This window comes from Chelon labrosus (assembly GCF_963514085.1).
Source record: "Chelon labrosus genome assembly, chromosome: 5".
Taxonomy (NCBI): Eukaryota; Metazoa; Chordata; class Actinopteri; order Mugiliformes; family Mugilidae; genus Chelon; species Chelon labrosus.
In genome coordinates, this window is record NC_140341.1 from 12774863 (window position 1) to 12789983 (window position 15121).

Genomic DNA, 15121 nt, shown 5'->3' on the forward strand with positions numbered 1-15121 from the left:
TTTATCTAAAAATAAATAGTCCTGTTGGCCGAAAATTCACCCTCTTGAATAATGAGAAAAAAAAAAAAAAGTACATCTGAATGTGACCACAAGAGGAAAATTGGGCTTTTAAGCATTTTTAAAAAAAAATTTCTTAGAACATGTATCGCATTTGTAAATATACATCATACCATATAAGATACTTGGTCTTTATGCCAAGCTGCAGATTAGGCATGCAATACTGGGTCGGTAGAAAGGCCATAAGTACAGCCCTGTTCAGACTGATAAATGTCCTGAGTGTTCAAAACTGTGATTGGATTTTAAACGCTTTCTAGTGACGCATGTGGAGGCGGATTTTAATGCCAGGTGTGAAACACATGTACTTAAAGGTGGATACTTGTTATGGGATCACTCAGGGCGAACGTTAACACCAGGTCAGAAGACGGCCTACAAACATGATTGAGAGCATTTCAACGTAATACCAACTGAAAAATAATTAATGCCACAAATGAATGAGAACTGAAGCAGGAGACTATAATACTGGACTCTAACAACTCTAAAAATTACACTAACACTTCTTTGAGTACCAATAGGTAGAAAAGTGCTATATAAAAACAAAGCCATTTCACATTTACCAGAGCCGACAGAGTGGAGAAGAGAGTTTCAAAGCTGCATCTGCTATTTCAATTTGTCACATACACATTTAATCTAACTTTCATATTTCATGCTGCTCATTATATTTTCAGGTTCAATCTTCAGGTTGTGAACATTGATTAGTCTGTCACTCCAACCTGACATGTTTCTGCCCTCAACGGATTTCAGTAATGAATATTTTCATTTTTTTCCCACTTTCAAAAGTTCAAGGCTAAACCATATCAATTTCATAAGAGACTTACTCAAACCTGATACATGCATTTGACAAAATGACATCAAATTCAGAAGTCTCATAAATATATCCTAAAAATTGTCTCAAGTGAAGTATGAAATAGCCACATTCAGAGCCTTGATAAATTTAAAGTCAATGCAAAGTTCATTTATATAGCCCAATGCCACAAATTACAAAGGTGATGTACTTAGACCAATCAGCCACAACATTAAAACCACTGACAGGAGAAATAAGTAACATTGACCATCTTGTGACAACACAATGTTCTGCTGGGAAACTATTGGACCTGGCGTTCATGTGGTTGTTACTTAGACATGTACCACCCACCTAGACCTGACCAGGCACCCCCACCCCATAGCAATGACACTCCTTGATGGCATCAGCCATCCCCGGGAGGATGCAGCCTGACACAGACACATATACACAAAAACGGTTTAGGAACAACTCAAAAAAAGGTGAAGAACAGCACAAGGTGTTGACCTGGCCTCCAAATTCACTAGATCCCAGACTGATCCAAGTATCTGTGGGATGCACTGGAACAAGCCTGATCCACAGGTGCCCCTCCCCTCATAGGACCCAAAGGCCCTCATTAACAACATTGTGTTACCAGACACCACAGGACACCCTCAGAAGGCCCATGTCTATTCTCTGATGAGTCACAACTGTTTTGGAGGCACAAGGGAGACCTACACAGTATAGTCATAATGTTATGCCTGATCGGTGTATGTACTCTTATTCAACAATGGGATCAAAACGGATGACACAGATATAGGAGTTTGTGGCATCTAGCAAACCAAATACTCAAAAGTCCTCGTTTGATTTACAAGGTCAGACGTTTTGGAACGACATGCAGTAACTAAATAATAATTCATTAATTTATAAAGCATCAAGCAACATACAGTACATGCAATGTCAAGACAGTTAAAACAGATCTCAGAAACAGAATTACAATGCGAGCTTGGCAGCAACCATGCACAGCACTCTCTCTAGTAGTTAACTTCACCATGACAACAGTGTCAAGGAAAGGGAAATAAGCCACATTAAAACCACTTTCATCTGGGGACAGGATCACCGTGAATAATCTCTCACTACACTTTATATTCAATGTGAGTCGCATTTTAAAACAGAGAACGTTACACTTCATGACATACTGTAACCATGACGAGAGGGATGGGCTGGGTCTGGAATGACTTGCCTGGTCCTGGTGAGGAGAAACTACAGAATCCCTCACTGCGGGGTAAAAACATGAGAGGCCCATCTCTAGAGCCAGTGGTTTGCCCAACGTACTCTGCAAGAACCGAGAAATTTGTTCTCTCTCCCAGGACTGCGAGAAGAGAACGTCATTCTTTTCTCGCGACCATCGTTTGGGAGTTCTCGCAGCTTGTTCTCGACACATCATCTGGGCAGAACTTCTTTCTCGTGTGGTGTCAAACAGCTATTCTGTGACTGGTCAGAAAATGGAAGTGGGTGTGGTTAATGCGGAAAAGTAGGAAAATGTTATCATTCTCGCCCTTTTCCGGTTGTGCAACGGATGGTTTTGAGGATCAGCTACGTTCAGTCTTTTTAATCCATGTCCTGGGCAATTGCAAATACTAACAAGTCTTCCTCCTCCTCAAATCCTTCAAATATGATGTTCTCCTGCTCCTTCATCAACTCGAAAACTGCCTTCGTCACTGCTGCCTATCAGATTCCCACAATGCTTAGTGCGTGTGACATATGCAGCAGTGGGAGGGCCCTATGAGGAATTCACTTGAGTTTCTCGTGAAGTATAAATGACAAGGCCAGAACCAACTTTGTTCTTGTTCTTGCTCACGTCAAGAAAAAGAACAAATTTCTCTGTTCTTGCATAAGTAACAAGCTTTTGTAGACACGCTCCCTATCAAGATATGAACGGCCCATTCTAAGCTAACAAAATAATTCGTAGCTACAGTCGGTCCAGAACCAAACCTGCAACACTTGTCGCGGTATCGGCTGAAACATTACTATTTGTTTACTAACGTTAGCGAGCATCGTCTATCTGCACTGGTCTGGTGATGTCCTTGGTGTCAAATGAAGCATCTCTTTAAGCTATTCAATGCGGATTAAAATGCTTAATAAAATCTGATGGGCCACACATCCTTGAAAGCATCTAAATAACACATGCAAATACTGAGTTAGGCTTCTGGCAGGTGACCTCCATCTGCAGAAAGCAGAGAAAGCCTTTTGTTCCTCCTTTATGCCTAGAGAGCCATTAACCGAACTAGCTCACAAAAACACTCATAAAGACACATTCACACAGAAAACGTATTGTTCTCCCAACAACACATGCAACTTATTCACCAAATCGGAAAAGGTAATCAATACACATTCATAGGAAAGAGAAAGCGTATTGTTCCTTCTCTATGTGTGGCAGGTGAACCCAAGATGGACTATTCACAATTGTAGACCATGAATACTCTTATAAAGACACATTCTTCTGACAGATTCTCCTTCCTGGTGATTTATGTTCCCTTCCTATTAGATGAGGATCTTCAAAGTATGGTCAGATTTTAAGTAATGCTTAATCTGTTTCCGACACTTCAGCAACAAAACCAGCGGCACTGAAAAGAACAGCATCACTAAGTAGAAGGGCCATCGGTCTCAGTAAAGAAAAAAATCCTAATGATGCTAATCATCATTCATGTCAAATGACAATCAGAGACCCATGGATATATATTTTAGGGGTTTTCTAATAGTTCTTTTCAGACTGAGAAGCATGTGACGCATATTTTTCCACCCACTACTTTGCCAAACACTCATCACTTTTAAATGTTAATGACATTTGATTACATGACTGGGCAATAGATAAAATGGGTGATATTCTTGTCCAGCTACACAAATGACTGACAGCTACATTTTGAAAGGCGGCTATTTCCAAGAATTCTCCCGGTGAACGCGAAAGAAAAAAAACAAAAAGACAACCTGAGGGGGAGCTGGAGATGAGGCAGATAAATAAATATCACCTGCCTGAAGGAAAGGCAAGAGAAGTCAATCATATCTGATCATCAAAGGCTGCCGTCATTCAAGTCATTATGAAACAGTCTGAACAGAATTGTAATCGTCAAGAGCTTTACTGAATTTTTCATCATAAAACTCAAACCAGACTCAAAACCAGACAAGGTAATTTCCCATACGTGGGATCAATAAACATGTCTTATGTCTTAAAACAAGATTCACTCACATGTCTTCACTTACGCCAAAGCATCCTCTCAAAAACAGTTAGCCAGGGGAATTATTAAGGGAACTATTTTTAAAAACAGGTACAGACCTGGTGAAATAGGGCAAGGTTATAAATTCTATTTCAGCATCATACACAGGATCAGACAAAACTTTATGACCACCTTCCTAATACTATATAGGTCTCCTTTGTGCCTCAAAAACAGTTGTGACTCATCAGAGACAGGACATGGGCCTTCTGAGGGTGTCCTGTGGTGTCTGGCAACAGAATGTTGTTAGTGGGGGTCTTTGGGTCCTATGGGTTGAGGGGAGGGGCCTGTGTGGATCATCCCACAGATACTTGATCAGTTTGGGATCTAGGGAATTTGGAGGCCAGGTCAACACTTTGTGCCGTTTTTGTGTGTGTGCCTGTGTCAGGCTGCATCCTGCTGGGGATGGCTGCTGCCATCAAGGAGTGTCATTGCTATGGGGTGGGGGTGCCTGGTCTGGTCTAGGTGGGTGCTACATGTCTAAGTAACATCCGCACAAATGCCAGGTCCAAAAGTTTCCCAGCAGAACATTGTATCGTCACAAGATGGTCAATGTTATTAACTTCTAATGTTGTGCCTTATCCATGTATACACTATGATGAAAATAATAAAATGGTTTCATTTCCAGGTAGTACTTCTGATCTTCACTGTTGAGAGAGTGAAGAGTTTTCCCATAATGAATAGATCTTGCTTCTGGCATCCAGAAACACATTATAAATAATTCAACCTGTGACCATGAGATTTAAATTTAGCTAAAATATATACATACATTTTTAAATTGTAATTATTTATTCACTGTTTTAATCAACATGGGGAAAGAAAAATATTTTAAATGTGCACACTAGAGAGACAGTGATGATACCTGTTTCATGTAGGCGTAACACATGGTCTCTGCTACGCGCTTGCCTTCATCATAGCATGCCCGAGGACCAATTGGGTTCACATGCCCCCAGTACTCTTCATTTTGAGGGTGTACTTCTGGATCTGAAATAAATAAATAAATAAAATGTTGGCAACATATCAGGCACAAGTATAATACACAAAAGGGTCACTGGCCTGCAACCCCTTGTGACCTACTGTCATTAGTTTCCAGGGCAACGCTCTCTTTTGACACTCTTGAATCACTTAAGTGTTTGACTGACACAATATTTCAGTCCGAGACTAGGCTTGAATATAGATAATGAGTATGCACTAAGAGAAATCTCTTAGCCATAATTACCACGCTGATTAGCAATACTTACAGGTTCATGTAATGAGAGGAAGTGCAAGGTTCAATAGCAAATGGTAAATACTGGGGGTTTAGTTCTTGCTCAAGGACACTTCGACACGTGGCAGATTCCTGACATCGAACCGCTAACAACCCGCTCTACCTACTGAGCCCCAGGTGCACTATATAGTGCCATATATGGAGTTATGTTTTTCACTTTAGATGATTAGGGGTTAATCAAGCCATCTTATCTTGTCTATCCTGACAGTTATGGCATGTGCATGGAATCAATCACACATTTCTAGTGTATCCTCCTCTGTAGGTTCTCACTGAACTATACTTATCTAAAAGAGAATACAAAGGATATACGAGATCATATAGGTTATTAGTAAATTTCCACTACAATATCTAATAGTTTTTTTTTCTCACATATTGTGTGGCTACAGATTCAGTCCACAAAATCAACCTGATAAAGTCACTGAAAAGCAGAAGCAACATCAGTTCAGTCCACTAGTTTTAAGCACACATAAAGTTAAGAGGGAGGCATCTTTCTTACCTCCATAAACCTCGGAAGTAGAAGCAAGAAGAAGTCTCGCGCCCACACGTTTGGCCAGGCCTACGAAGACAAGCAACATAATGAAAACAGTCTTCCTATGTGAGAAACAAAAGGGATCAAAGGCCTTAAACCAGATTAAACTGACAGACTGGAAAGAAGAAGAGAACATAAAGTCCACCGCTGCAAAGGTTGCACAATCTACAAAAGAAAAAAAATGGCTTGTAATAAATACACACGACATGGTCAAAATATTCATGCCAATAATCAGCTGAAAGATTAATGAGTTTAAGTTTGAAGAAAGCTTAGTTAGGCTTCTTAAAAAAAAGGGATACAGTTTCATTTGGTCTTAAAGAATCCAGACAACATAACAAGATGTGAGGTTTCGACTCCATTTCATTTTCATTTTCATTTATTTGGCACATAAAATACAATAAAAACACAACAACAATACAAAATACATTAACAATACGTAATTGAAGAAGGTAAGAGCATAAAGGCATGCCAGGGAAACCCCAAAAACCCTCAAGGGGCTTGTATAGGAGGATTCCCCAAAAGAACATTTAAATTTTAATTAAAGAAAAGCAATCAAACATAAAACAGACGACAAACCAATAACTAAGAGAAAAAGGAGAAAAAAAAGATGAGAAAAAAGAAAAAAAAAATTGTATAAAATAATGGTGATGATTATTCATAGAGAAGTAAGTTTTTGAATGACCTTGGAGAAAGTTTAGTCATGTGAAGAGGAAGTGAATTCCATATCCTGGGACCTCTGGATGCTATACTAAATTGTGATGATGCGGTACGTGATTGGGGGGGGGGGCGAAGCTCGAAAGCTGTTCGGGTAGGATAATTATGGAATTGATTATTAACTATAAAAATGTGTTATTTCATCTTTCTGCTCAAGTATCAGAGACTCCTCTTAACACCAGTTTATTTACAGTATTTTGGCGTTGGAGTGAATAAAAAAAGGAAGTCATTATAGACAAATTGTAGCAGTAAAATAGTAATTACTCACCCAGCATGTTGAGAGTGCCTATGGTGTTGGTCTTGAGTGTTTTGATGGGATTGTACATGTAGTTGGGGGGAGAGGCTGGAGACGCCAGGTGATAGATCTGGTCAACTATATAGGAGAGGGAGAGGAGACACTATAAATGATCTCAGTAGATTCATGACACATTTACAGGAAAAAAAAACAACATAATGAGTCTATGTTGTCCTATATTCCCTGTTTGCAATCCTTTTGAACCAGGTTACAGTCATGTTTCAAGTCTATATAGTGGAAAATCACATGAAGTCTCATCTCAAGACTTGCAAATTAGAAAGCATGATTTTATTTCCCCCCAAGGAAATGCTCAGTATGGAAACAGCAACACGTATGGTTTTAATTGATGCGAGACATTTAACATTCAGTCGCAAGTGTAAATCAAAGCATCTGTACGTGTCAAACATCTCAACGAGAAAACTGAAAGGTCCCACTGTGCAAAAGGCCAGATGATGCGTTTCTGTCAGCGTTCAATATGCTGTGCTTATATACATCGTTATTCGTCTACTCGTAGACTTCGTACCCGCGGTGGAATCTAAGAAAGCTCAGCAGAGTATGTTTGACAGATGGTATACCAAAGCAAATAAACAAAAGATCAGAAATACACTGCTTGGATTGGCCAGGGAAATCCAGGAGCTCAAGTGTCCTCGGGCAACTGTTAGAGCACACTGGGTATATATACCATAATATGCCCTTACTCAAAGAAGTGAAGATAAACACACATACTGTCCTGTCAAAGAAGAGTTTCTAAACTAAACCCTGCATCAGTGTCTACCATCCTGACAGGCTCCTATGAATCTTGGCAACTCTGACGTCTGCGGCTGCTGCCTGATCAAATTAGAGCCAAGTTAGGCAGTGATGCTGTAAAGACCAATTAAACGTTACGTAACCCATCTATTAACAGCACAAGTTTTTAAAAACGGCTGTTCTGTTATTACAAGGTTAGCACCAAGATAATCACTGCCACTTACTGTCCCCTTCTCTACTGATGCTACACCTGCGTTATTTGCTTTTCGGATGGTGACATTGACTCAGTGCCTAGCATATGGCTTGTATTCATTTGACCTAGAGCTACATCGAAGTGCCACAATGTTTATGTTAATCCACCTATCGCCAGACATTGGGAGCTTTCATAATTGCAGCATACTCCTGAGAGCAGATGCCAATAATGGCTATTGTGGCAATGCTGCTTTGCAGTGCACCTGTGAGTTGTAAGTAGCAGCTCCTATAGAGCTAAGCAACATAGCTTTCCATTAATGTTATGCTCCAAGTCGATATAAGCAACCTTTTGTAGACAAACACTACCGGTGCATTTTCAATTACGATCAGTAGGATACAGCAAATAAAATATATTTCCTAATACGTCCACCCTGCCTAAATCTTGCCTTCTGTGATGAATAATATTGTTAGTATGGGATCCTTTTAAATAAGGATTAAAATAATGATCTGAAGCAGCCCTAAGTTGAGCTGTCACAGAATTTATGTGTGTGCACCATCTGCATTAAAAGACAAAATAAGCGATATTCTTATGTAACACTGTGTAAAAACAGGGGCTTCATCACAAAGGTGATACATATATTAGATACAACTGCTTTATGCTTAGAGGAGAATGAGTTGATGACTGATCTGGCAAACACTAATCAGAAGCAGAGAGGTAAAATTAGCTTTTCAAAGGAGAGTCACAGCTAGAGATGATTATTTCCTTAGAAAATACACAGTAGACTCATTGTAAAATAATTATGAGGATGAAAAGTGCTGTGAATTATACACCTTGATAAATTTACTTTTCTAAAATCACAGTATTACTGTAGCACGTTATAATAAATACAAATGATTATACTAATTGTGAGTCATAATAGTAATAATAATAATAATAATAATAAAATACATAATAAGATAATTTTATGTTAGAACGATAAAGAGATATACACTAGTACAATGTGTGCTAATAGTTATTTTTTGAACAAAGCTAAATATGGAATATTTTGTCATTATAGTGTAAGTATTATAATCAAAAGTATGTGCAACTCTACTCCTGACATCTAGTCTTTCACTCACCTTCAATATAGAGAGGCTCCACCACATCGTGATTGATGAGTTCAAAGTTTTCATGACCGAGCCAGTGCTCCACATTCCTCTTTCTCCCCGTAAAGAAGTTGTCGACCACAGTCACCTCATGGCCATCCATCATCAGTTTGTCAGTCAGATGGGAACCCACAAAACCAGCCCCACCAGTAATCTAAAGGAAGAAAACACATATATGGCATCACCAGTAAAAGGATTTTTGTTTTAGCACTATTGTTTAAGATGTACAGGGACAAACAAACAGGAATTCTGAACGGTTGATGCTGTTGATGAGGAGGACAGAAAGTGAAAACCCCTGTGCCACAGTGCAATAAGCTCAAGATCAGTGCAGCATAAATTAGTCCACCCTTCATTAGTGAGACTCATTTTTTATTAATTAACCTATCCGCTTTCATTTTTTATGACTGATTTGACACTCCTGGAAATAGAGGATACCAGCGCAGAGTGATTTTCTACCATTATGATTCTTTTCAGCTGCTGTTGAGGAGTTTTGTTTGGTGTTTTCGGAAAAGTTCTGGGAAAATTCCTCTCCTGACGAGCTTCATGAGACCAGGAGTGAACTTTTCATGATATGGACCCAACTGTGTGATTCTGATTTGTTATTTGTATGATGAAAGTACTTAAGCTTAGCCACGTAATTTAAGCCACGTCAGTTTAAGTGCGACATTTTAGTCTTGTTTTTTGTTAGCTTTATTATTTATTAACTCCGATATGTAAGCATTTTGACGCTACAGCCGCCATCATCTTACAGTTACCATGGTTACTGACGTTATACCAACCTTTTGCAAGGTTAATGGAAAAGGGACTGTCGAGATTCACAAAATAATTTTCTAGGACAATTCTAGGACATTTTCAGTGACATAGACAGATGGGGATCACGACCCAAACTAACTAGTTCCTTTGTGAGGAAATCTCCTTTAAATCATTCGTTCCGCAGACGTCAAGTTCTTCAAGGTGTTTGGAACAACACATCTGCCCAGCACTTTGAAAAACTGTGAATAGAGAAGAACTGATGCAGTTTTAAAGGATTTTGTTTGATCACAGCAAATACTGATCTCAGTTCTTTGATAAATAAAATTGGACACATCATTTTTGAACGCATCCTCGGTTCACTTTTAAGGCCTAGACGATGTGGCTGTGCACTGTGAGGAAAACCGTTGACTTAATTTAAAGTGTTTTGATTTTCTTTCATTGATTATTCCATTTCTGCAACAAATATAAGCAGCTTAATGATTAAACATGCAAACAGAATTAGCCAGAATTAGCTGCTGAGTTTCGGTTTACACATTGGTAATTATGGGAAAGTTAATTTATCAGAATCAGAATCAAGCTTTATTGGCCAAGTATGTGTGCACATAGAAGGAATGTGACTCCGGTAACTTTTGCTCTCTTGTACAAAATCACAGAACTTGAATAAGCGTAAAAAAAATGAATCTCATTCTGTACACATAAAATAAAATAACTGAAAAATACAGGATAACAACAGATATGCACAACGATCCAGGAGTTTGTACAGCGAGTGTAAACCATGAATGCATTGTTATTGCTGTTGTTCATGTACAATAGACACAAACAACTGATTCTCACTCTTTTTATTCACTCAGCTTTGTGGAAGAGTGACTGATAAGACATCCTAATTAAAGCCATCTATCTTAAAACCTAACAATTACACTTGTCAAACCTGGATTCTATGAACAAGTAGATTCCATTTTCATCATTTGTGAAAACACATAATCTGCGATTTAACAGCCTTTTTCAGACTAGAGCCATATCAGACCAGGTCTAGATTACAGTTCCAAGTCTTTCATAGGGAGGTCTTAAGAGCTTCAGTCCTAGTATGTACCACACAGGCAGTATACATCTTAAGATCTATACCAGTTAGGCACTTCCCATTAATCAGCTTGGGTCTTTTGTGCTTTGCCTGACATAATTCAAGGCTATGGCCTCACATCATTGAGACTGTTCTTCACATACCAAAATTCTCTTCCGATCCTTTTCCGACAGGAATTTCACTGGTGGGTATTTCTGAGAAAAACTGAGAAAGAGAAGACAGACATCTGGATGAACATCTGGAGGACACAAGCAAATGAGAAGAACACTCCAAGACGCAATAAGCTTGGTAAGTACAATGGCGTAACATCTGGTGAACAGGCTTGTCACACCTGCGTCCCAGGCATGCAATAAGGGGCTTACATAGACGCAATCATCTCAGCAAGTACCACCGTTCTCTGCCTCATCAGTATTCAAAGTATCACACGGGAACATAATGGTCCACATGTACAAGGATTACTGCACCAACAGCAGCCACCACTGAAAAACCAATATTATCTCAATTCCTGGATCGCCTGCTATGCTGACGCCTCCTTATCACAAGCGAGACAGGGATTCTGATGACATTTAATTGCTGTGTTTTCTTGCATCCCAAACTTGTGCTAAAAGGAGGAAAACTGTGGTTATCCTCCTGGTTTCTTTGCTGGTCTTTAATATAGCACTCATCCATGTGTAAAGTATAGCTCATGTTATTTAGATGCTGTGGTCACACTCGAGATGTTCTAGTTGGCTTTCAATAGTTTTAGAGTAAAAAAGTACAAATAAATAATAAAGGCATTCATGATGTTGGTCGTTAAATCTAATTATTATTCCATTTAATTCAGCCCCAACCTGGTATTGTAATGTGACAAGAGATACATATAAAAAGAAGGATACACACCTTTGTTCCAGATCACGGATCTTTTCTCTGAGAGGAGCCACAGCCTAAAGTGAGAAGAGAAAGAGAGACGTGTGAGTCACTGCTTAGGACATGTTTACTTGATCCTACAATGCCTATGAGAGGCTAAATATGCACTATACTACTTACATCACACAAGTCCATTAAACATGTATGGATTTTGCACAGGTTATACACCCCCAACCACTGTTACTTCATGAACCAAGTCATTATAAAATTGTCCTTGTAAGAAAACATATTTGTGTGCAGAGAAACCTGGATAAAAAAAAAAAAAAAAAGTAGCCTTCTGAGTAATTTCCTAATCTCAACAGGTAAACAAATTAACAGCTCCAAACAGCATCTCTCGTCCCTATCATGATGTGGTGTCATCATTATACTTTATAGGGATTTCAAAGCAACAACATAACCTGCTTGTATGATTGCCAGAAATATGCGGAATTTCACAGGCTAGGCCAACCCTTTAAACTCTAAGGTCAACCTGATAACAAAGTGTAATTATTTCCGTGAGCAACTGCAATCTGTGATAAGCACATATTTTAATTCAGTATTATAATTTGTGCTATGTAGCTGACTTTTCAACTGTGTGGGTATGTGTGCATGCATGGGTTCTCTGCTTTATGAAAAACTGTGTTCCTATCATGTTTCATGTTCATTGCTGGATGCAGCCAATCAAGAAAAAAGTTTAAAACGTTTTATGGGACACAGATAACAGTTAAAATTGCCCCCAAATAAAAAAAAAAAGTTTTAATTTATTGCGTTATCATAGCACTTTTTATGGTGTTTTTATTACCAGGTAAATGGGTCAGGTATTCTAGTGTTAGTCACGCTTGTTGCTCAGATTACAATCATTGGCATCTATCCCACTGGAAAGCTCTTGGCCTTAAATGAAAACCGTTTCAGATGATATTCAAAGCAATCAAAATGGAAATAGTTTGATAAATCTACATGATCTGATGGTTCTGAACTATACAACTACTGTCCCGGCCTTCTGTGACAGGACCATCAAAAAAACATATGTCACATTCGCTGAAGAGGGAAACTGAATTCATAATTAATGCATTTGAAACTATTTATATCACCCATCAGTATGACATGCTGTATTCAAAAGCCAGACTCAGCTCTACATTAATTTCATCAACGGCAGATTGTCGTGATCATTCAAAGCCCAATTATTTTAAATATATTCAGTTCAATATAGTGCTTTAACTATAACTTTGACTTAAACTAACAGGATTTAAGTAACCCAAATGTCCTGTTGATTGTAGACCCTACGCTTCTGTGCTCCACTTTCTACTGAACCACTTGTGCATACTGTATATTTAATACAGCTTTCATTTCCGGGGAAACACCCTTCAGGTGGTGTCACTTAATAACTATTGTTCTACTCTATATCCAGAAGGATCAAAGTCCTAGAATTACAAGTCAGCTCACAACTACGTGGCTTTCTGAATAATACCCTTCAGCAGTCGGGCTTTAGATATGCTCATAGCACAATAACTGCTGTTGAGGGTGGAATTGTTAACTCACTTGATAAAAAAAGTAACCATAAGCTTCATCTTTCTGGACCTGTCCAATGCTTTTGATGCTGTCGATCACAACATCTTGTTAAATAAATTGTTTTCTGTGGGTTTATGCTCACAGCTGATTCAAATCATGTCTGTTTCACAGAGCTCCAGCTGTTTCTACCAGTGGTTTATAAAACAGTTCATAAATGTGACCTTCAAGGATTTTTATCACGTTATTAACTTTGAACATGAGTAACACAGTTTCTGATCCAGCACTGTAATTATGTCTTTTATGCTGATGGTATTGTTTTGTTTCTCAATATCCCAAAGGCAAACCTGGCTATGAGAATATGATATCTGAGAACACAGAGCTTCAGTGTGTAACGTTTGAGTTTGAATCTAGCTGGCTTGTCCACAAAAACACATCTTTCACTATTTTTTTTTTCAAAATGGATTGTTGTTCAATGTGCTCCAAGCCAATAAAACGAACCAATTTATTTTGCTCAAAGTGTGAAAATCGAGTCTGAACACAAAAAACCCCAAAACTTTTTCTTTTCTTTTTCATTTTTAGGACTGAACGTGTTTGGCTAGTTTAAAACTCTAGGTTATGCTGCTATGGCATGTATAGTAGAGGTTCTCGACCAATATAAATCCATGGTATATCCTGACATGCATAGCAAATGTATAATATAGGAGTCAGATACGTCAATGAATAAGAGTAAGAGTGCCACAGCAGAGTGCCTTGGCTCTTTGAAAGATAAGCGATTACACGGCTTTCGGTGATGCACTCACTTCATCAATTCTCTGCTCAATCTTCATTTCTCCGTGTTCCTGTATTGCTCTATGAGAAGAGAAACACAAAGACAATCAGAGGAGGAAGTGAGATGATGTCAAGCATAATCACAAGAGAAAAGAGCTACTAATTTTAAGCATTTCTTTCCAGTAGGTACCAACACGTGTTCACCCCCACACATCCCTGAACCTTGATGAAGGTTCATGGATGAAATAAGCAAACTGCAGCAACTGCTTTGACTTGTTCAGCTAATTAAATGGCAGAATTCATCACAATGGTGATAAAGCAGTAAAAGCAATAGACCCGCTCAGTGGTTTGTAGCAACCGCCAAAATGGCATAATCCAACCGCATATATTAAAAGGATGGCTATCTTTTTATGAAGGTTTAAACGGTTGCCAGATTTATAGTGTTTCATTTCAATACTACACATCCAATCAGCTCAGTCAATGCATGAATTCAAAAGGCATTCCAAAGCAAAAAAACTAATAATTAAAGATGTTTAATCATGGAACAACTTTAGCTAAATTTATTTAAATCCCAAGTCTTGACATGGCATCCTCACGTCTTACATTACTAAAATAAATGACACATTTGTCTTGACAAGACAAATCATCTTTCATCTTTAAACAGGGGCGACAAAATGCTGCTTTCATTTCAATCTCAAACACAATGCGGCCGGCACTGAGAGAGAAGCTGTATTAAGCTGATCTCCTGTTTACATAAAAACAGCCTCACTACAATCAAAATAGCTTGCTCTTCTCAGAATACCGCATCAGGAGTAGTTTACCTTTCGAGATTTCATATGACTGTAAATCTGTACGGCCATTACAATAAAAAAATAAATAAATAAAAAGAGAGGTAGGACTTTGTCATGACAGGGAATAATGGCGTGCAGGCGTGCTGTAATGCAAACCAGAGAAAACTGGATAATCTAGTAGATAAAACAACACACCATCAAGGAACATTGTGGTTCAATGTTGATTAAGATCAAGATCTCACAATGTAGTAAACAACATCATTAGACTCCCCACTCCTCCACCAAGTCAGAATTTATAAATGTCAGTGATCTCCATACCAGCACTTGGGGACTCCTCTGAATTCTGATTAGAGAGTTA

At 38.6% G+C, this 15121-nt stretch overlaps 1 protein-coding gene across 3 annotated transcripts in view; it reads right to left on the reverse strand.

Moving 5' to 3' along the window:
* uxs1 (UDP-glucuronate decarboxylase 1) overlaps nucleotides 1-15121 on the reverse strand; it is a 37440-nt gene that overhangs the window by 11879 nt on the left and 10440 nt on the right. For all 3 annotated transcript variants that reach the window (XM_084544321.1, XM_084544320.1, XM_084544319.1), the window contains exons 3-9: nucleotides 14005-14053; nucleotides 11690-11733; nucleotides 10954-11014; nucleotides 8953-9133; nucleotides 6868-6972; nucleotides 5853-5912; nucleotides 4952-5073 (exon numbers count right to left, since the gene is read on the reverse strand). In XM_084544321.1, coding sequence (XP_084400447.1) covers nucleotides 4952-5073; nucleotides 5853-5912; nucleotides 6868-6972; nucleotides 8953-9133; nucleotides 10954-11014; nucleotides 11690-11733; nucleotides 14005-14053 — 622 coding nt within the window. The remainder of the gene's footprint in view (nucleotides 1-4951; nucleotides 5074-5852; nucleotides 5913-6867; nucleotides 6973-8952; nucleotides 9134-10953; nucleotides 11015-11689; nucleotides 11734-14004; nucleotides 14054-15121) is intronic.